The sequence below is a fragment of the Pantherophis guttatus genome, chromosome 1 (genome assembly GCF_059756535.1).
Source record: "Pantherophis guttatus breed Tessera chromosome 1, ASM5975653v1, whole genome shotgun sequence".
NCBI classification, from domain to species: domain Eukaryota; kingdom Metazoa; phylum Chordata; class Lepidosauria; order Squamata; family Colubridae; genus Pantherophis; species Pantherophis guttatus.
The window spans coordinates 63,799,769-63,824,336 of NC_142063.1; the positions used below are offsets into that span (position 1 = coordinate 63,799,769).

At 39.8% G+C, this 24,568-nt stretch overlaps 1 protein-coding gene across 1 annotated transcript in view; it reads right to left on the reverse strand.

Moving 5' to 3' along the window:
- Positions 1–24,568, reverse strand: part of DPH6 (diphthamine biosynthesis 6) — a 235,670-nt gene that overhangs the window by 163,909 nt on the left and 47,193 nt on the right. The window contains exons 4-5 of the mRNA XM_034417936.3: positions 19,012–19,085; positions 15,734–15,852 (exon numbers count right to left, since the gene is read on the reverse strand). Coding sequence (XP_034273827.2) covers positions 15,734–15,852; positions 19,012–19,085 — 193 coding nt within the window. The remainder of the gene's footprint in view (positions 1–15,733; positions 15,853–19,011; positions 19,086–24,568) is intronic.

The following is a 24,568-nucleotide window of genomic DNA, read 5'->3' on the forward strand; positions in this document are numbered from 1 at the left end:
AATCATGGATAGAGACAATTATTACATTGATACCTAAAGAAGATTCAGATCTAACTCAAACCAAAAACTACAGACCCATATCACTCCTAAACGCAGACTATAAATTATTTACATCGATCATGGCTCAGAGAATGAAGAAAATTATTGTGAATTATATCCATCCAGACCAAAATGGTTTTATTCCAAATAGGCAAATCAACAAGAACACAAGAACAATAATTAATATACTGGAATATTATGAGCAAAAATCAGATGAAAAGATGGCCTTACTCTTCCTCGACGCACAGAAAGCCTTCGACAATCTGAACTGGGGGTTTTTAATATTGCAACTAGAAAAAATGGGAACTGGCGAGAAATTTCTTAATATGATCCAAACAATATATTCAGATCAAATTGCAAGAATATGGATAAATGGAGAGACAACAGACCAATTTAAAATATCCAAAGGAGTGAGACAAGGATGTCCCCTTTCTCCTATACTATATATATTAGCACTCGAGCCCCTATTGAACGAAATTAGGAATGACAATGAAATAAAAGGATTAAGAACAAAAAACCAGGAATACAAACTACAAGCATTCGCGGATGACGTAGTATTTATATTAGAGCAACCGAAACAATCAGGACTGAATTTATTAAGGAAGATAGAACAATACGGCGAAGTGGCAGGTTTGAAAATTAATAGACAAAAAACTAAATTACTAACTAAAAATTTGACAAAACCCCAGGAGGAAGAGCTGGAAGAGGCACTAGGAATACAAACAACAACCAAAATAAAATATTTAGGAATTTGGCTCACCAATAAAGTATCATCATTAAAAGAAGATAACTACATTAAATTGGTTAAACAGATACAGAAGGATTTAGATGCATGGAGTAAATTAAAACTATCATTATTAGGCAAAATTGCTTCAATTAAAATGACTATTTTACCAAAAATGTTATATTTATTTAGAATTATACCGATAAATCCGGGGAAAACATATTTTAAAGACCTCGATAAAATGATATCCAAGTATATATGGCAGGGGAAGAGAGCCAGGATTAAATTGAAATACCTGCAAGATACCAAAGAAAGAGGCGGCCTGGGATTACCAGATTGGCAAACTTATTACATTGCAACAGCCCTAACCTGGATCAAGGATTGGATGACACTCAAAGACAAACGAATATTAGCCCTAGAAGGATTCGATCTGTTCAAAGGTTGGCACGCATTCCTATGGGAGGAAAAGCCCAGACAGCATGAGCACTTTAGGAGACACTACATTAGAGGAGCACTGGCAAAAATTTGGATTGAAATAAGAAGGAAACACTATGATAAAATTCCAAGATGGATATCAACCATGGAAGCACAAATCTACCCGAACACAATGGATATGAATAAAATGAAGACCTACGACGAATTGTTGAATACAGAGGGAGATATAAAAACAACAGAGGAATTGAGACAACAGGGCACGGACATTGATTGGTGGACGTATTTACAGATAAAATCAAGATATAAAAGCGATATGAAAAAATTTGGAATCCAAAAAGAAAGAAATGAATTAGACAAAATTATAATGCAATCGGATGATAAATTAATAACTAAAATATACAATTATTTGCTTAAATACAAACTGGAAGAAGAAGTGGTGAAGGAAAATATGATTATTTGGGCTAAAAATTTTGGATATAATATTAATCTAGAAAAATGGGAAAAAATGTGGAAAGTCAATACTAAACTGACGATGTCCGTGCCCTACAAGGAAAATACATATAAGATGTTTTACAGATGGCATCTCCCCCCTGCACGACTGGCAAAGATGTTCCCCAACACCAATCCAAATTGCTGGAAATGTAAAACACAGAAGGGGACTTACTTCCACATGTGGTGGTCATGTCCAAAAGTTAAAAAATTTTGGAAAACAATCCAAAGTCAATTGGAAGAAATCACCACCCAAAAAGTACCCCTCAGACCGGAAACATACTTATTAGGAATACTCACAAAAGATTATAAAAAAGAGACACAATACCTAATTATACACATCCTAACCACTGCCAGAATCGCTTTTGCACAGATGTGGAAATTGGAAAATACGCCAACAGAGGAAAAAGTAATACAAAAAACAATGGAATGTGCAGAAATGGATAAACTGACCAAAGAAATTCAGGGAAAAGAAGACTCAGACTATTACCTAATTTGGCAAAAATGGTATAACTGGTTAGAAAAAAAGAACACGAATTAAGGAATACCATCCAACTATATCCAAATATAGAAACAAAATGAAATATCGTTATATAAATATTGATATATGATGAAGTATAATATGTACAGATACATTGATATACAATTACCGAGGTATCTACACTTCAAAGCTCAAGTCTCAGGACTTGATTTTATTGTATAGTTAGTTTATGTATAGTTTGTTTAAATGTTTGTGTTTGTCTGTGTATGTTGGACTATAATAAAAATTTAAAGAAAAAAAAAAAAAAAAGAAAGAGTTTGCTTCGTTTTGTGTGCGGGTGATAAAGACTTCTCAAACAGCTGATGACACGCCCCTGGAGAGTCCAACAGCTTGCCCCCTCCTCATCGTCCTCCCTAGTGATGGCGAGACTCAACCGAGGCTCGACAGGCGGCTCCTCTCTACCAGGAGTCCACCTGCAGGAAATAAAATAAAGATGTTAGCATAGCAACCGTTCTACCCACTGGGACCTGGTTTATTTGGATATTTACGATGATACCGACGGAGCAACCGGTCGGCATGAACGTCTGGAGCTGCTACCCAAGATGCTTGTGCTAGTGGATAACCCTTCCACCGTACACAGTACTGTAACCTGCCTCTACGTAGACGTGAATCCAATACTTTATCTATCTCATATTGATCTGAATGACTCGGTCCCGGGGAAACAGGCTGATGTGTGGGCCTTTCCTCTTTGACAGGTTTAAGGAGGCTGCTATGAAAAACAGGATGTATTTTTCCTAACAGTGAAGGTAGCTTAAGCATGACAGTGACAGGATTGATCACACGTATTATAGGAAAAGGACCTATGTATTTGGGACCTAGTTTCCTACTAGGTAATCGTAATTTCAAGTATTTTGTCGATAGATACACATGATCCCCTACAGAAAACGGTTTTGGGTCGGCTCTTTTTTTATCAACATAAAGTTTGTATTCATTTGCTGCTTTTTGAAGCGCCGTTTTTACCGCTGGCCACGTTTGTCGGATCTTGTCGGCCCAACCGGAATGTGTAGATACCCCTGTAGCTGGAGGTTCTACCTCAGGTATGGCAGGGAATTCTCTTCCATAGATGATTTGGAAAGGAGAAAATCCCGTGCTACGGTGGCTGATATTGTTGTACGCGACTTCAGCGAACGGGAGTAAGGCAGACCAATCAGTTTGCTGATACGAAACGTAGCAACGTAGATATCGTTCCACAGCGGCATTAGCCCGTTCAGCTGCTCCATTTGTACTGGGATGGAAGGCTGAACTTAATCCTTGCGTGGATCCTATCCTGTGAATGAAAGATCTCCAAAACTGGGTGGTGAACTGGACACCCCGATCTGATATAATACGCTTCGGGACCCCGTGAAGGCGGTAGATATGTTGTATAAACATGTCTGTCAATCGTCGGGCAGATGGTAAACCCCGACAGGGTATAAAATGCACCTGCTTTGAAAATAGGTCTACTACTGTCCAAATAACGGTATGTCCATTGCTGGGCGGTAGGTCCACTATAAAATCCATCGCCACTTCCTCCCACGGACGACTAGGATCAGCCACCGATTGTAATTGACCGAGTGGTTTTCCTGACCATGGTTTTGCTGCCGCGCATGTGGGGCACGATTTAACATAACGTTCAATTTCACCACGCATTCGTGGCCACCAAAATTGACGTCTAATCAGGTGAAGTGTTTTAAGGAAACCGTAATGACCTGCTGGTTTGGCATCATGGCACCGTCTTAAAACTGTAGTTTGAAGCGGTTCTGGAATGTATAAACGATCCCCATTCCACCCTAATCCATCTCGTAAGATTACTGACGTTTGGTTTTGATTTACCCACGTATCCTGGCTGATAGCTATCCGAAGATTCGTTAAGAAGGACGCTTCTTTCCGTAACACCGCCGCAACCGCATGCCCACTCTCAATAGGTGGTATAAGAGATTCCACTACTTCCTCGCGCTTACTGTTATATTGTGGCATACGAGAAAGTGCATCGGCGAGGAAGTTCTTTCCTGCTGGCACATATTTGAGTCTGAAATTGAATCTTCGAAAATATTGTGCCCAGCGTAGTTGTTTTGGGGACAGACGTCTAGGCGTTTGTAATGCCTCTAAATTTTTATGGTCTGTCCATACCTCAAATGGGATAGTAGCCCCTTCCAGGATGTGACGCCACGTAAGGAGAGCCCAACGGACAGCGAAGGCCTCCTTTTCCCAGATCGCCCACCCTCGCTCTGTGTTGTTTAATTTACGTGAGGTATAAGCACAAGGGCGTATCCTATCCTGTTCATCTTTTTGCAGCAACACAGCTCCCACAGCAACGTCGCTAGTACCGGCTTGAACAATGAATTCACGAGACCGATCAGGGTGTTTAAGTACCGGTTCTCTGGTAAAAAGATATTTCAACTGTTCAAACGCACTTTGACATTGAGCTGTCCACTGCAATAACTGGTTTGGTCTTGGTTTTATCACAGGAGATTTAGTGCGTAACAGGTCTGTTAACGGTAGTGCTATAGCGGCAAATGCAGGGACGAATTGGCGATAGAAATTCGCGAAACCAAGGAAACTTTGGAGTTGTTTCCTGGTTTTCGGTGCTTGCCACTCAACAATAGCTTGGACTTTACGTGGATCCATTTCTATCCCATCGCTTGAGATCCTGTACTCGAGGTAATCTATCTTCGACTTATGGAACTCACATTTCGAAAGCTTTATAAACAGTTTAGCCGCTAACAATTTCTCTAAAACCTGACGGACTAACACAACGTGTTCTTCCAAGGTGCGCGTATATATTAGAATGTCGTCTAAATAAACAAGAACTCCTCTATACAAATGTTCATGCAAAACTTCATTGATAAGCTGCATGAACACCGCTGGAGCGCCTTGAAGTCCAAACAGATTAACTCTATATTGGTAGCTACCAAGAGGGCAGTTAAAAGTGGTCTTCCATTCATCGCCCTGTTTGATACGTACTCGGTAGTACGCTTCCCGTAAATCGAGTTTTGTAAATACCCATCCTGTAGATAGCGCAGCTAACAAATCCTTCATAAGCGGAAGGGGGTATAGATGTTCTATACATACTCCATTCAAACCTCGGAAGTCAACACATAACCGAACCCCACCGTCCTTCTTCTCCCTGAAGAAGACTGGGGCAGCCATCCTAGATCTACTAGGGACGATGAAACCTCGAGCTAAATTTTTGTCGATATATTGTCGTAACTCGGATAATTCTTGTTGGGTCATGGAATACATCCGAGGTTTCGGTAACTTAGCCCCAGGCACCAACTCGATAGCGCAATCCGTAGTCCGATGGGGGGGGGGTAGTACTTTGCATTCCTCTTCACTAAACACGGCTGAAAGGTCTTGGTAAACAATAGGAAAGTCCGGTGTAAGCAACACCTCTGTGGAGGCACAGCTATTGCCCTGTCCCTCATTCGACTGTCCCACTGAAGAAGCAGGGGACGGGACAGCAGGTCCCAAAGGGATTCTAAGCTTACGATAACCTCCCTCCCACCAGATGTGAGGTTGCCATTTATCTAACCATGTGAGACCCAGAATAACTGGCTCTATCATTTTTTCAACCACAATAAACTGGATGGACTCTTGATGTTCACCTATCACCAACAACACTTGTTCAGTTACGTGGTTAGCAGGCGCCCCCCCCCCCAATAATGACCCGTCCATCTGTTCGAACTTCACAGGAACTTTTAGCTTTTTTATCTGTAGGCCCAGAGCATCCACCACACTTCTCCGCACCAGACAACGGGTACATCCAGTGTCTATTAAAGCACCATACTGAAAACCCGTTGTGCTTCGGGGATTCCTCAGCACCACAGATATGACAAAAGGGAACACAGTTTTGCTCACCATAGTGTCCTCCGGCTCGTTGTCATCACTGTCCCCTGACACCACCGGGAATCTCCCCGCCACAGTGGTTGGTGTAATATCACGAACCTGATGATCTACGACGGACTTTGGTCCTTGAAGTGCTTGGGTACGTTCTTGTGGCTGCCGTGGTTGGCCTCTGGTCGCTACCCCCGTAGCCGGCTTTCGGGTTTGTACTCGTACCGGAGGTACAGGACATTCAGTCGCTCTGTGTCCTATCTGATTGCAGCGAAAACAACGAAACGCCGGTCGCTGAGACCTTTCAGGTAGGACGCTGCTGGGCGGAGGTACTTGAACCCGTGTGGTTGGCAGCTTTTCTGAGGCCCTCTCCGTGGGAACCCGTCTCTGTCTCACATTAACTTCCGACCGAGGCCTAAACTCCCGGAGTGTAATGTCCAGTTCAATAGCAGCTTTAAACCAAACAGCCAGGCGCGGAGCCAGGCCTCGGTACGCACAGGCTTGACGTAACTCACGATCCAGCCCCATCCGAAATTGCTGGACTAGCATCCGTTCGGGCCAGTCCCTTAAGCGACTAGCAATTTTCCGGAAATCACGTTCATAGTCCTTTGCAGGAACACCCCGCTGTTTGAGGGCTACAAGATCTCCTTCCGCAATTAGTACACTGGAGTCATCCTCAAAAGCAGACCGGAGAGCTTCCAAGAACCTACCCATGTCCACTAGTTCTCTAGCATGGTTGCTATGTAATCCCGCCACCCAGTCTGCTGCATCACCGGTTAACACAGCTGTAATGGCTACCACCATGGCCCATTGTGATGGATACCAGCGACCATACTGGTCTAGATGACTAACCACCTGGCTTAAGAACAACGCCACACGGTCTGGGCTCCCGTCAAAGGTGGCTTGCAGTGCAGGAGAGCCCCAGATTGGAGGTGGTGCCCACATCCCAGGAACCGGGATCCATGCTGGGGGTGGTACAGGCGGTCTGTTCTCCCCATCTCTCCTCAGATCTCCAACGGGCCTCCGTTCCCCCACAGGACGTTGTGCCCACCTTCCAGCTCCTACCTCTCTTCTGGTCGATGGCTGTTCGGAGCCCCTGGTACTATCCTCCCTCTTAGGCAGGTGGTAGTCCCGGTCTTCGAATTGGCCCTTTCCTTTTCCTGTTTCCTGTTCCCTTCGGAATTTGGGGCTAGCAATGCGAAACCGAGCCTCTGGCCTGGAAAGGCCCTCATCCTGCCAAGACTTGCCTTGTAACGGTTCCGCCCCAGCGGCCCAGGGTTGCCAAGACGGGGCGTCCCGGAAACTCCCTTCTCCAAACCGATCTCTTATGGCATCCATAGCACTGGATTCAGGCCCTGTATTATCATAGCCCCAATCCGCCTCTTCCTCGTCTGTCAAACGTCTCTCCCGCCAACCTCTAAATGACGGACCCAATGGGGGGGTAGATGGCCATTGGGGCCCGGTATGAGTAGAACTAGGCCACCAGCCCCCACTGGAAACCTGTCCCGAAGGGTCTAGCCCTTGACTCTGCGCACCAGCCGTCTCCACACAGTCCTCCTCACGTGGCTGGCACAGCTTGGTCTGACTACCGGTTGATGAGGGGTTGCAGTTTGTAGCTTCTCCTCTTCCACAACCACCTCCTCCACGTCAGCCTCTAGAGGGACCTCCAACTCCGAATCACCCAGCGCCGTCCCTTCTGCCATCACCGACAGCCTTTCTCGCCGGACTGCAGCTAGGGAACGTAGGCAGTTGAAATTGGTGAGTGGGGGAGCGCTAACTTTCTCTCGGCCAGTCCACCCAACTGCTCTGGAAACAAGCCAACACCAGAACGGAATAAAGCAGTTGCAATCCTTTAATTAGGTTCAGCACAGCAAACACAGGCAGGAGAAAGGCACAAGCCGGAAACAAGGTTTAAAGTTAGCGCTACACGCAATCGCAGTGTAGCGCCTTTTATATACACAGCAATAAATCAAGTGGCAATTAAACAGTTAACATCACCCCTCCTTCCCCTAGCTGGCCTGAAGGAGGAGCACAATAAATCAATTAACAATCAAACAGTCAACATCATCCCTCCTTCCTCAAGCTGGCCTGTAGGAGGAGTGCGCCTCTGTTACAGCACAAGGCAGAGTCATCTGCAAACACCATGGCCCCCCCATCTCCGATGAAAGAGTTTGCTTCGTTTTGTGTGCGGGTGGTAAAGACTTCTCAAACAGCTGATGACACGCCCCCGGAGAGTCCAACAGCTTGCCCCCTCCTCGTCGTCCTCCCTAGTGATGGCGAGACCCAACCGAGGCTCGACACTACTTTTATCTACAGCCTATGTAGGAATGATTGATATATCGTAATCCTTTACTAAAACTATTGTATAAAACTGTGTATTTATTCAAGATTTGTCTTCAATAAAGTTTTTCTTTTATTTGCTTTTTCTCTTTAATTAAATAAAAGTAAACCCCATTCCAAGTTTAGATTGATCAAATCAAAGCTGAACCATGCCTATAATTTAACAAAGCTCTTTAGTGGGACCACTAAGAGAATTTTCATTTTAGAAATCTTAGTGCTATGGCTGCTTTGTGAAAGCAAGATCTGAAAATATATATTCCATGGCTAGAATCAAATGTAAATTGGATTCATTATAGCAAAATAAAGCTATGGACAGTGATTCCAATCCTACATACATTATTTGGAGATTTGAAGAACCCAAAGCTTAGAAACTAAAATCATAATTATAATGCCTCTAGAAGTATTCATATTAGTTATTTCCTTTTCATTATTACAGTATTTTATTCCAATGAGAGCTGCAAAATATTCTAATATGCAGAGACAGACACAGAGATAACAGTCTGTCAATATTCTCTTACAGTATTCTCAGAGGTTGAATCATGTCAGCAAAAGCCAATGGCACTGGATATTTTTCCAATCCTGTGATGATATCTTTATGCTCAGAGAGTGAGGCAACAAAAGTATGCATTTACTTTCTGAATCCTGAGTCCAACTGTAGTAATTGAAGATGACAAACAACAGCTCACCTGAGTAATGGGTGGAAAATTTGTTCTAGAAGTGACTGAAGTATTTCACACGCAAACCATTTTTCCAGTACCTGTAAGCTGTACAATGCTTATTTCATTTCCTATGACTGATTAGGGAGAATATATAATGTATAATTCTGAGGAATGAATTGAAATTTCCCAGTATTTTGCGTTAGGATCTTGAAAAATTGCAGTTGGCTACTTGATAATCTTGTTTTAAGTGACAAATACTATTCCCTGACCAAATTCCCTGTATGATAGATAATAATAATGAATACATACTGTATGTTGCAGGCCTAGTTTTATTTTTCAGTTTAGGTTTTGTTATAAAAATTATTGCATTAAGTTGAACTATTAGGTAACTTTGAAGAGGAACTGCAGTTAGAAAAAGAACCATCATGTTCATTTTTACACTATAAAGGGCAAAAATCAGATTCATTAGGAGATCTCGGTCTTGTGTAGGTGGTGAACAACAGCACCAAAAAGCAGAGATTTTTTAAAAAATTATCTAATGATAGGTTGCGAAAACACCATGGAAAATTGTGTGGGTGGATGATAAGCTGGTATGACAGATAGAAGGATTGTGACAGAAGGCATCAAAAAGTCGTGATATTTCAGGCTGCAGAGAATATCCTTAGAGGATGCAAGAGGAAAGAAACATTTGAAAATCACTTGAGTTGAAGATACTTGCCATTTAAAAGAGTAAAACAATTTGGTAAACTTTCAGGATCTTCTTAGGCCAAGTGTTTGAATTAAAACTGGACTACTATGTTATTCATGCAGAAATGAAAGACTGTTGTTTCTGATTACTTCTCAGAGGAAAAATAAATTATGATGGAGGAAGATTTGAAGTAATCATACTTCAATATTTGAATAGATGCATATCATAATCCAGGTAACATTTTTCCAGAAATCACATTCTTGAGTATCATTGCTGATATGGCTATAATTTTCTTGGCAATATCACTGATCCCTACATCGATGAGCAGTGATTTGAGCACAAAGAAATAATTTTCAGTGGAGTTGCTGTATCTTGGAAGTTGTTTTTTCACATCCTAATCCGTACTTCATGGAGGCAGCACACTTCATGAGACAATAGCTCCAGTCAGCATGTTTGTTTCTGTCCCTCATAACAATGAGTCGCTAATTACCACAATTCTTCATCTTATTTTTTTTTTTTTGGCTGCATTCCTTCTGTTCTTCAAATAACTATGTTACTGCCTTCTGATCAACAGTATCACTTTTTCTTCCCTTGAAAGTTCAGAGTCTCTTTTTTCCATGAGGAAACACTCATTCTAAGTTCCAGCATTGTAGAATATCTTTCATGATTCTTCTTCCTCTTGTCACTGCCACCCACTGGTCTAGCTGTTTGACTAATTCTCCTCCTTAGATTGCTTTTTTCTGATTCACTTCCTCTGTCAGCCCTTTAGTTGAACTAATTCATTTCCTTCCTCTTTTATGAATTAAGGTGTTTTTAGTCTCTCCTCTAATACTTGCACTTTTTCTTTGAGCATCACTTCAAAGCACTGACTTGTTATTAATATGTGTCAGTTACTTTTCAGGTACAAACACACAAGCATTATCAAGTAATGATAACAGTCACACTCTTTTATCTCCAGTTCTGTTTCTCAAGGCACCACAAATAAAAGGCTTTTTCAAAATTCTTGTTCTTTTGAGGATCACAGGTTAGCTGAGATCTTACTGTCTGCTTAAATGGAAGATGCTTTGGGACTCCCTTTTGTGCAGGAATCCCCTACTACAGCATACCTAACAGATGGTCACATCTCTAGCAAAAGAGAATCTATTCTCCTGAGGCAGACTGTTCTATTGTTGAAAAGCTTTTATTATAAAGATTTTTTTCCAGATATACAGATTACATCTATTTCCGTATAATTGAAACATATTGGTCCATATCCTATCTTTTGAAACAATTCTGAAAATTTCTGTCTTTTATATTGTATGGCAAGCCTTTAGATATATGAAGACAACTATCTTGATCCACTTGGTTCTGTCAACATCCTTCTTTGAATGTGATGCCCAGAACTGGATGCAATATTCTAAGCAAGTCCAATAAATGAGAATAAAGAGAAACAAAGAATTCATTCATCGTTGATACAGTGTATGATTTTAGATTTAGAATAGATCTGGAAGGGATCTCGAGGTTTTACAGATTAACAGAGTTGGAAAGGACCTTGTAAATCATCTAGTCCAACCCCCCACCTAAGCAGACCCTGCACCATTTCTGACAGAAGGCAGTCCAATCTCTTCTTGAAAGCTTCCAGTGATGAAGCTCCCACAACTTCTGAAGGCAAGCTGTTCCATTGGTTGATTGCTCTCACTGTCAGAAAATGCCTCCTGATTTCCAGTCTAGGACTACAAATTTTCACATGTGTTGCTGTCAGTACAGTTCTCCCCATCCTATACTAATGGTTTCATTTTTTTTCCTACATAACTTTTTAATCATTGGGAAGAAACAGAATCCTATGCAAATGTAGGATTTTGCAACTGTCTCTGCTGATACATCCTTTGCTTCTCTCTGCCCAATGTCTCAGCTTGTAAAGGCTAGATCTTGATACTCTCCAATAAAATGTTTGCTATGCCTTATTTTACTGTGGTCTGTAAATCTGATAATCCTATTTTCTAACCCATCATCCAAATCATTTACAAATATGTTGAATAGCACAGGGCCTTGAACAGAGACCACTGAGATGCCATTCAACATATCTTTACAGAAAATCATATTTTCTGAATTTTAACCAATTTCCCCCTTTGGTTTAAGGTGCTGCCTCTTCTAATAGATTGTTTTTTTTACTATATTGTTAACGGCCTGCCAGTTCATTTTAATTTGGGGAGCTACTGATAGACCATATTGGTTAAACCTTCATGTGTGAACAAAAATGGGTTTTTGTCTTTCCCACCCTCTCTTAGTTTCATTGGAATATAAGACCTACAAATAATGGCTTAATTTACAGAGGTTATAAAAATTACTATACATGCAAAACTGGTTGATAGGCCAAGCACAATCATTGTTTCATTACTTACTAGCTGGACGCCTGTGCTTCGCTACGAAACTATGTGCTTGGGCTTGATAAATCGACACTTAGTTTGAAAATTAATGAATAGTTACGATCAGCCTCTCCTCTCCCCTTCTCTCCCTCAAGTTAGCCCCACAGAAGCCTCTCCTCTCCTTTCCCCTTCTCTCCCTCAGGTTGGCTCCACAGAAGCCTCTCTTATCCTACTCCCTTCTCTCCCTTCAGGCTGGCCCCACAGACCCTCCTATCCTCCTTGTCTCCCTTAGGCTGGCCCCATAGATCCTCTCCTATCCCATTCTCTCCCTCAGGCTGGCCCCATAGACCCTGTTCTCTCCCCTTCTCTCCCTCAGGCTGGCCTCACAGATCCTCTCCTATCCCCTTCTCTTCTTCAGGCTTTCTAGCCCCTTCTCTCCATGAGGCTTGCCCCACAGAAGCCTGTCTTATGCTATCCCATTCTCTCCAGAGTTATTTTTAAGTTGGGAGGGGGAGTAGAATGTCTAACTAATTAGCATCAGAGCTTGTTATAATAATATAGGAAATACTAATGCTCTGATAGTTATTTCGAAAAATCCTTTCTTAGTGAGCACCTAGAAGCCAAGAGGAACATACGTGGCAAATTTCAAGTTTGTAGGCTTTACGGTTCTGGAGATTTTGTGATTAATGCGTGAGTGGTTTTCGCTTTATATATAGATTTCTTTTAATAAATGGTAACAGAGACAAAACCTATTCATTGTAGATACCTCTCCTTATAGAAACAGCAGTTCTCTGAATCCTTTAATGAAGTAAACTTCTGTACTATTATGAGGAAACAGAGGTTACAGCAGGATTTCTGATTAAGGAAAAGTAAGGGGGGGGAAAACCCACTGCCCTCGTCAGAAAGTCATCATCCAGAGATATTAATTTATAAGTGCCAACTGAAAAGAGTGTTCTGAAATTAATGTGTATTTACTTGTATAATTATATGTTGCCTACAATCTTACACCTTTCTACCAATGCCATTAAACTAATGGAAAACATAGCTATAAGGAGCACACCAGGGTTGATAAATGTCAGGCTCAAGTTACATATTCACTGATTTCTTTCATATCAGCGCAACACGCCATCTAATGTGCATTACTACTCAGCCTTTTAAATGGGTTATTCCAAACACATTTACTGCAATTTAGTTTAAAAGCAGCTTTGATTATTCATCTAAAAGTAAAATGGTAACCCATACCTTAACTTGTCTGCCATTCGATATGTTAAACAGCCATCATTCCTTAAACCTCCTTTAATAAAGCACACTGTTATTAAAGCACTATGGTATGCCCTCCGGAGCAGAGAAGCTCCATTAAATTTGCTTATGTCTAATTATTGCTGCCCTAGGCAGGTGAGAAATTTAATCTGATAAGATCTTTCTTTCTACCTTTAGCCAAAAAAGAAAAAAAAAGAGGCAGCCGTTTTCTATCTAATTGCTATCTACAACTATTTATGGTATTTGTGCTCTGAAGAAAAAAATGCCACAGAAGGTTCTTTGTGTATCAGTAAGCACATTCTAACTTGTTCCAACCTAGTGAGGTACAAAGACAAGTTTATCTTACTTAAGGGATGACACAGGTCACTGGCAAAATAGCCCCTGCAGTTATTTTGTCTGTCACTCAGAATCTGCCTATTTCTCTTCCCTCCCTTTAAAAAAAAAAAAAGAAGAAGAAGAAGAAGAAAGGAAGGGTTTTGGATTGCATATATAGTGATAACTTGCATTTTGTAGAATTTGGGCTTAAGCATAAGAACATTCTAGACATTAATAGCCAACTAACAACCCAACTGATCCTCATTGACCAAAATTTGAAAGAGAAAAAATAATTAATTTAAAAATATTTTTAAAGACATTCTTTCCCAGGTGGACCAGTGTTTACAATTAGCAAAGTATTAAATACAACAGAAACAACAAAATAATGAAGCAAGTTTTAGAAAGCAGTAAGAATGCATCAGCATAATTTAACTTTTTTAAATTTCCCAGGCAAAGAAATGTGTTTTGTCTTCACACCAAAGGACCACCAATTCGGAACTAGTTGCACTTTCCTAGAATATTTCCAAAAATAGTGGAAGGCTGTGGCCTATTTGGAATTGGGCCGCATGAGTGGCTGGCTGGAGTTCGTGCATGCATGCGCAACTTAACTTGCGCGAGCAGCGGATACTCGCACACTGCACGCTGGCCCACCACTTGAGCAAGGATTATGTGTGCTTGCGTCAGCCTGGCACTCACACAGCCCAGTTCCCCTCTTCCCCCTCCAGCCAGGCTACCAAGCCGCAAAGGTTGGGGACTGCTGAACTAACCAGCCATAACTTACTTATATTTAGCTTAGTTGTATAATGTATAACATTATATAATATACTTAGTTGTATAATGACTCTATTCCAAGATATCTTAAAATAAAATGTTTTCTGTTTCTGTATCCCAAGTTTTAAACAAGGTAAATTCTTATAAAAACAGTTCACCTCATAGTTGACTATATGATTTAATTCACACCAAAATTATACTGTGCACTTTATCAGAAATGTATCTTTAGTCACTCATGTAGAACAGATTCTTTCCTATTAGATTGGCTATTCTTTGGTCTAATGGGCCACAAACCCCTATTGACCCCAAAAGTAAAAAACCTCTTTTTATCAAATTTTACACCCAAGATCTCATCTAATAACTTTGTGTGAAATACTATAGAAAGGACTGTAATTCTGAAATGATGTATTGGCTATTAATCTATTTCTCATCAGTTTGTGTAGTTAGAGAACCACATACCATTCAGTAAGCCTGAAGTTATTAATACTCTGCTTGGACTGATCTTAGTGGCCAAAGTATTTTCTACAATAGGTCAGTTCAATGTGAAAATCACAATTTTGTCAATGAAAGTCACCGTGGTGATTCTGGAGTCCACTGAAATTTTTTCCTATGTACAATTATTCTTTAAACTGCAAAACCCAACTGCCCTTGAATAATTTTTCAAGTGATAAATTAACTTTGCTGAATGCTACAATGGAACCATGTACCTAAAGAAAGTAACAGAATAACATACAACTAAATCTGGATTGAACAGAACGGAAAGGACAAACCTGGATAGTAATAAATATCTTTTCTTTATAATTTAGGAACAGATTATCTCAAGATAGAACAGGAAAATACCTCTTTGATCATGCAAAGTCATTTATTGATTGATATTAGTAAAGATTTTACTTAATTCTTTTCATTAGAAGCGCCTATGATTTATGGTAATAGTGGTCCAATTTCTAGCATTTGTATAACTCTTATGGGCATAATGGAAATGATTATTCTATAAATGAACTTTTCTTGAAAAACATACTCTGTGCAAATGTAGTGAAGAAAGTCAAAATGATTTTTCTTTACTTTTTTCACTAGCTGGTATTAAAAATATTTGAGTAGATCCATTCATTGTTTAGACATAACGTTGTGCAACTGAAATTCCATTCCTCATATAGATATATTTCATACTTCACTTACTCCTGATGCAGTTTTCTGCCCTTGAGTACATTTTAATTACAAAACAGATTAATACATTCCTGTGGCTATGTTATGGTATTGATTGCTTATTGACAAAGTAGATTCACCACAGTTAGTAGAGATAGTTTGAATTCTTACCGATAGCTGCTACTTTTATTATTATGGCTTGAACTTTCAAGGATATAATTTCTCTCAGCAATTTGTCTTGATTCTGGCGCCACAGGTATGCTAAAGGCTGCAGAGCAAGCCTTTTACAACTGTTCACAGAAAGAAAAGATGGATGTGTCATTATAAGTAAACACAGATCATTTAACTCTCTAAGCAACATTGCTTAATTTAGACAATTACAATAGGTGTACATTAGTAAGAATAAAAAAAAACGATAGCTAAATGCAACATTGAATCCACACATTTCCCCTTGCAATGAATTTTTTCTGCTCCACACCTCCTATCCAATCTGTTGCTCACAATCTGTTGTTCTGGAGTATGTCTCAACTTGCATAGCAGATATAGAGGGCAACCATGTAGATATTAAGCATTTCTTCTTGCATCTACAAATGGAATGACATTATGGGATCCCATTTAAATAGTAACTATGCCATGACAACACACTTCATCAATACTTTCAGGTCATTATAGCTCTTCGGTTAAATCCATTTTCACTGGCTTTTTTTCCATTTCCACCCACCCAGCCACCCCCTTCAATCAGGGTCATCAGAAGAAGATTAATAGAGAGACAATGCCTTCTCTACCTGCTGAAAGAAAGAAAAAAAACCCAAGCTAACACCCAGCAATTGGTATTCAATTTGAAGAGTCCAAGAGTATTTGAGTTATTTTACCAATGGTATCTTGGCACAAAAAGGGCCTCCTTAAAATGCTAGCTTTTAAAAGTTGAAAACAGAAAAAAAAAAGGAGAAAAAAGAAGAGGAAGAGAAGGGGTGATGAGGGAGTGGGTAGGGCAGCAACAGCAGCAACATGAATGCACTGTGAGAGTGGCAACACTAATTGAAAGAGTAATCAGAAGCAAAGGAACATTCAGGCAAAACAAATGCAGAGTTTCAGAGGAAAATAACAATGAAAGGAGTCAGGCAAAAGTCTGAACAGATGCACTTTAGAATGAAATGACACATTCAACCAGATACTTCTGCATCTAGAAATCTGGATGTAATTCTTTCCTTCTTTAAAAGATAGACTTTATCCTTTCTCTTCCCTGTAGCCCCATATTTCACTAGATTGACGAAGAAAAAAAGCCTCCGGCAAGCTCCTTCCTTGCTACCTAACCTCAGCGGAGTGAGCAGAAATGTATTTATTTGGGAATTTAGCCAAATGCCCTCTGGGGTTTCTTTTCTAGAAGTAAAGATTCTAGGCAAATGTTATGTGCTTTCTGACTGACACGAACCTCTGGAGATTTACTTGGCTAGGAGTGCTCATTACACATTTAATTAATTCAAGCAATGCTGCCTTGGTAATATGTAATATAAGGTAACTACCTGAAATTTGGAGTGTCAATGGCTAGCCATTGATTTTTTTTAAAATCAACTTTAGTTGCTACATTGTATGTTGTCCTTAAAGTTACAGGCATATGTAACAATTCTAAGGTAAGCAGAAAAATCAGTTTGCACCATTCCAAAAAATTGGTTAGCTCCATGTTCAGCCACCAAGTTTTCATAATAAAGTATAGCATCTGAGGTTCACTTGAATAACCATACATTATTCCATACTATTCTATCACCTTTATTTTCCACAAACTTGTAAATTGACATAGATTAGGCTTTTTTTTCACATACCCAGGACATCCACACAATGTATCAGATAAAAGAATGATATTATTATATATTTTATATGGCTAAACTGGAATAACAAAGAAATATCAGAATGTCACGCAATTAGTTCCAACTGTCTAAAATAAAATGAACAAGACAAAAAAAACACCACCACAGCATTTCAATACCATGTCAAAAGTTGCTAATTAGATCTTAAAATAATAGTGTAAGAAGATAAGTTTCATATGTAGTTTTCAAGTAATAAAAAGATTTCAAATAATAAAAATAAATATTTTCCAAGCAATTCACATGCATTCATAGTATCACAAAAGAAAGAATAATTTGGGACCACTATAGCAACATTATTTACACAAGTTTAACATTGAAGTCCCTCTGGTGCATTCCTAAGCATTTGTTCTTTCATTTCTATTAGTAGAAAGTTACTGTGAAAAAAGTAACTTGTTTGGGAAGCAGAAACCTGTGGTGAACACCCATCAGTGTGCTTTAAGCAATGTACAATGTTTGAAGCTTTGATTACCCAAGGTACATCTTCAATTGAAACTCATTGCTGAATGCAGGTTGCTTATGGTGATGACTATGGTGGCATGAGTATTGCTCATTGCTGGTCCAAAAATGTAACAATGAACCAAGAAGAACTGATCAAAAAGGAAAATGTGTGATAGCAACAAGAACACATGAGAAAGGTTGATGAACTGATTAAGGACAATTGACAGATCACTCAAAGAGAAATTTCTATGAACAGTTCTTCAGAGGTTTTGTGCAGGATGGCTTCCACCCGAGCTGACAGCACAAACGAAAGCTTCAAGAGTTGAAATTTGCAACAATTCTTGTCATAATACAAGAATTTTTTACTGCCTCATGATAGCTGCTGAAATATGGGCTCATCATTGTGACACAGAAGTGTAGTGTCAGTCCGTGGAATGGAATATAATCACAAAACTAAATAAATTCAAAACTCAGGTTTTGTCAAGAAAATTTATTCATACAGATCATGTTATTCACATGGATCTTCTTAAACCATGTACCACTGAACTCAGAACTTTATTTTACAACACTCAAAACTGACCGAGTAGAGTTTGGAGCCACAAGAAGGAAATTTTCCTGCAATACAACAATTTTAGGTTTCACAATTTACAAATTGCAAAGTATGTAGCAAATGGAGATGAAGTAAATACAGGTAACAATAGATTACAAAAGGATTATTTTCATACTTATTTTATCAAAATACCCTTATTTAAAGTTATGGAGGTAACTGTCTTAGTGTTTTCTTTCAACTCTTATATGTTTAGATAAATTACTGCAAGATTTAACAGGAAAGGATGGGCTTCAGTTCATGAAATCTATATTGTTAGAAAACAAAAGCCCATAAAAGATAGGAAACATATAGCTTATCTTCCCTTTCTTGATAGGATTCCCATTTTTAAGACTTCAGTCTTTTTGATTTGATAATTATATGTTTAGGACCATTTAGACATTTAATGAAATATTTAATGAAACGTTATTACTATGCCATCTTATTTGACATAAAAGCAATAACGTTTCTGATCTAGCCCACACCACAGAAATCAATAGCTCTGTGGCCATGTATGACATGTTGCCCTTACACTGTAAGCAATGTCTTATTTTACTTACACATTTTCCACACGGACTCGTTGATAATCTGAAAGAATGGCCCCTACTGAAACAGCTTCTACCCCTTCTTTATCCTGCAAAACATTAATATATAAAAACAAATTTAAAATAAATCTGCAAAGCAGTAACAAAAATTCATAAATCAGTAGCCATTAACAAGAGATCCCTTTAATTTCACTCAGGTGGATTATAGTGTATAATAATTTCTTTGGATCTGGATAATATTTTATATAGTAAGTTGCAGTTTTATTATGTTACACACTATATAGACTAATTTGAGAATTACAGTATGCCTATTGGAAATCCTATTTTATGTAAGCAACATACTATTGAGATATTTTTAATAGATTATTCCAAATCTAAGATTTTCAAAAATTTGTTGTATATAATCTATTGTGCAAAATATCTGAACTGGCATTATTTCTCTTATAAATCTGTTGCAAAAGGGTTCAGAAAATAACCCTCTATAATTGTAGTTGTGACTTGATTAGTAATTTCATGTTGTTCTTATAAGAAATTTCAAGCAAAAATAGAGGGGATCCTCATTCAACAATACCCTGAGCATCTGTTTGAATTTACAGCAGTGGTGAACAAGTGGTAGTTATGACCTCTCCTTGACCTTAGAGACATTGCAGCATCCCACCGGCACATGATTGCAATCTGCAATCTTCCCTGCCAACTTCCAACAAGCAAAGTCAATGGGGAAGCCAGCAGGAATTCAGAAGTCGTACTGATGTGAGGCCCTGCTTAACAACCTGCATGGACCTCACTTAACAAAAGCAAGTGGGATTGCTGGAAGCACTGTCAGTAAGTGGTACGTCAGGTGGCTTTTTGATTAGCGAGGACTACCTATATTGAGAAGTGAACCTCAAATGGATGCATCTTTTATACTGCTTATTTCTAAAAGGCGCTACTTGTTTTTCTGAACTATAAGAAAAAGTGTATGATGCTATTGCCAATATTTTGGAAAGATCTCTTCCTTCCCATTATTGCTGTGAAATGTGAACTCATATCAGTTCACCAAAGTGTGCAAAACAGATATACAGTGGGGCAAAAAAGTATTTAGTCAGCCACCAATTGTGCAAGTTCTCCCACTTAAAAAGATGAGAGAGGCCTGTAATTGTCATAATAGGTAGACCTCAACTATGAGAGACAAAATGAGAAAACAAATCCAGACAATCACATTGTCTGATTTGGAAAGAATTTATTTGCAAATTATGGTGGAAAATAAGTATTTGGTCACCTACAAACAAGATTTCTGGCTCTCACAGACCTGTAACTTCTTCTTTAAGAGGTTCCTCTGTCCTCCACTCATTACCTGTATTAATGGCACCTATTTGAACTTGTTATCAGTATAAAAGACACCTGTCCACAACCTCAAACAGTCACACTCCAAACTCCACTATGGTGAAGACCAAAGAGCTGTCGAAGGACACCAGAAACCAAATTGTAGACCTGCACCAGGCTGGGAAGACTGAATCTGCAATAGGCAAGCAACTTGGTGTGAAGAAATCAACTGTGGGAGCAATAATTAGAAAATGGAAGACATACAAGACTACTGATAATCTCCCTCGATCTGGGGCTCCATGCAAGATCTCACCCCGTGGGATCAAAATGATCACAAGAACGGTGAGCAAAAATCCCAGAACCACACGGGGGGACCTAGTGAATGATCTGCAGAGAGCTGGGACCAACATAACAAAGGCTACCATCAGTAACACACTACGCCGCCAGGGACTCAGATCCTGCAGTGCCAGACATGCCCCCCTGCTTAAGCCAGTACATGTCCGGGCCCGTCTGAAGTTTGCTAGAGAGCATTTGGATGATCCAGAAGAGGATTGGGAGAATGTCATATGGTCAGATGAAACCAAAGTAGAACTGTTTGGTAGAAACACAACTCGTCGTGTTTGGAGGAGAGAGAATGCTGAGTTGCATCCAAAGAACACCATACCTACTGCGAAGCATGGGGGTGGCAACATCATGCTTTGGGGCTGTTTCTCTGCAAAGGGACCAGGACGACTGATCCGTGTACAGGAAAGAATGAATGGGGCCATGTATCGTGAGATTTTGAGTGCAAACCTCCTTCCATCAGCAAGGGCATCGAAGATGAAACGTGGCTGGGTCTTTCAGCATGACAATGATCCCAAACACACCGCCCGGGCAACGAAGGAGTGGCTTTGTAAGAAGCATTTCAAGGTCCTGGAGTGGCCTAGCCAGTCTCCAGATCTCAACCCCATAGAAAACCTTTGGAGGGAGTTGAAAGTCCGTGTTGCCCAGCGACAGCCCCAAAACATCACTGCTCTAGAGGAGATCTGCATGGAGGAATGGGCCAACATACCAGCAACAGTGTATGCCAACCTTGTGAAGACTTACAGAAAACATTTGACCTCTGTCATTGCCAATAAAGGATATATAACAAAGTATTGAGATGAACTTTTGATATTGACCAAATACTTATTTTCCACCATAATTTGCAAATAAATTCTTTCCAAATCAGACAATGTGATTGTCTGGATTTGTTTTCTCATTTTGTCTCTCATAGTTGAGGTCTACCTATGATGACAATTACAGGCTTCTCTCATCTTTTTAAGTGGGAGAACTTGCACAATTGGTGGCTGACTAAATACTTTTTTGCCCCACTGTACTCGTGTTACAGCTTTAATGCAAAAAAAAAAATGTTAACAATTGTACAATTAATCATTCTGTTATTAGCACCAGGACAAATATCACCAAAGCATGAGGTTAATTTCCCATTCAATCAGAAAGCAACACTGGTACTCAAAGATTAGAACATAATGCCAGCAAGATATAGAAACCATACAAAGATGAATAAAAGTATTCATAGTTTTAAACAACCAGTATATGCAGTCATTAACAAAACAGCAACAGGGAATTTGGGAAGGACCCAGATGTAATTTACCCTGTATATAGTCAAGCTATGGAACTTGCCACCACAAAAATAGTGATAATTATCAGCAGGTTTAAAAGTGGATTATATACGTTCAGAGAGATTATGCTACTAATGGCTATTAATCATATTGGTACCTGGGGAACTACTCTATCTTAACTATAAGCTTCCCATAAATATCTATTATAACACTTTACGAGCAGAATGCAGGGCTAGCTAAGTATATTAACTGATTCAGCAGGACTTTCCTATTATTATATTTCAATTATATAAAACCTCATTAGAGTATGTATTTCTGGAGGTGTGTATACTTTTCATTAAGTAATTTGTAACCTTCAAATCTCCCACCACCCCTTTTACAATCTGATAAGTAGGGAGGATCCTTTCTGAGTTTCCTTCTCTGTCCGGGGTGAAATCCAGCAGGTTTTGACAGGTTCTGGAGAACTGGTAGCGGAAATTTTGAGCAGTTCGGAGAACCGGTAGCTGAAATTTTGAGTTGTTCGGAGAACCGGCAAATATGACCTCTGGCTGGCCCCAGAGTGGGGAGGTAATGGGGATTTTGCAGTATCCTTCCCCTGCCACGCCCACCAAGCCACACCCACCAAGTCACACCACACCCACCAAGCCACAGCACACCCACCAAGCCACAGAACTGATAGTAAAAAAATTTGGATTTCACCACTGTCTCTGTCCATTATTTATCTGTGGGCTAGGCCCACATGACCATTCCCGCAGACTCAAACTTGAGACAGATAAGAAATATAGCGAAAAAAGCAACCAACAAGTGCAGCTGTCTTAGAATTACGAAAATGCATCTCACATTGTCCTTTGTCAGCTATAAAACAACTGAAATATTAGGTAATGCAAAGCCAGCACAAGGGAAGATGCATAATTATGAGTGATTTCCTTAGAGAAATGGAGCCACTTGCTACCGTCAAACAATTTTCTAATTAAAAGCAAATTTAACGGAAGAACGTCTCTGAGAATATAAATAACAGGGATGTGGTCCTGTAGCTATCCAGTAGGAATGTTTTCAGTACATAACCTCACATTCTTTGCTATGAGATAATCCTTCAAGTAGTTATGCAAAGCCTTTAGGAGGCAAACAGTTTGAAGGGGGATTTTGGCCCATTATGACGCACTCTTCCACATGGTTCATGTCACATCAATGCTAATTTTTCTCATTCTTAAAAGATACTAAAGTTATTATATGGCATGTCCTATAACAGTGATGGCGAACCTTTTAGATACGGAGTGCCCAAACTGTGTGCGCGCGCATGCTCAAACTGTGAGGTGTATGCACATGATTGTGTGCATGCATGGACATGTGCATGCATGAACGGATATGTGTTAATGTGCGCATGCACAGACATGCACGTGCGCATGCACAGCACAGACCCAAAGACCAGCTGGCCGGCAGGAGGCGGGGCATCCCAATACCAGCAGCATGGCAAGAGGTAAGATATTTCCTGCAAACAACGAAACAGAAGCTCATGAAAGAAACGCCACGGAGATCGGACCTGGAGTGACAGCCCTCGTGCCAGCAGAGAGGGCTCTGCATGCCACATGTGCCATAGGTTTGCCATCACGGTCCTATAATGGGAGCTGCACTGGCTCCCGGTGGTCTTCCGGGTGCGCTTCAAGGTGTTGGTGACCACCTTTAAAGCACTCCATGGCTTAGGGCCGGGGTACTTACGAGACCGCCTTCTGCCAATAGCCTCCCACCGTCCAGTATGCTCGCACAGAGTGGGCCTCCTCAGGGTGCCGTCCGCCAGACAATGTCGGCTGGCAACCCCCAGGGGGAGAGCCTTCTCTGTGGCAGCGCCCACCCTCTGGAACAACCTCCCCCCAGAGATACGTACAATAACAGACCTCCGGATTTTTCGTCGGGCCCTGAAAACCTATTTATTTCAACTAGCTGGGCTGGCTTGAGTTAAATTTTAAATTGATTTTAAATTCGGTTGTTTTAATTTACGGCCAAAATATTTAATTATTTTAAACTGTTTTTAAATTTTGTATGTTCTGTTTTTTACTTTGGCTATTCACCGCCCTGAGTCCTGTTTGGAGAAAGGCGGTATAGAAATGGAAATAAATAAATAAATAAATAAATAAATAAATAAATAAATAAATAAATAAATAAGCTCCACAGTCTATATAAATCTATATAAATCTATTACAACCACACTCTAATATGTGATATTCATTCTGGTTTTTTTTTAAAATCAAAGAAATTATAACTTAACAGTGTCATAAAAGATTTTTATTTCATGATATGGAAGCAGAAAATCTACAGATGCTTAAAATGATAAGTACTATTGATGAAAGTCATTAATCACAACAAATACAGAAAGGTACATCTGATATTGTATTAAAAAAATGAAGGGTGATTTAAGGCACTGAAATCTGCAGCACTTGGAAGAAAAAAAATGAAATGACAACTAAACATAATCTGAATGCAACATTAAGTAAATTATTGTAGATTTCTGTTGATTATTGAACGTTTCAAAAGTACAGAGTTAAAATTCAGCAATAAACCCCTTTTTATCCACAATGGAAGAAAGGAAGCATTCACTTTACATGTCATCAAATAGTACAGTATAGTTTATTGAATAGCCCGAAGGCCTTTCCAAACAAAACAGAAAAGAAAAA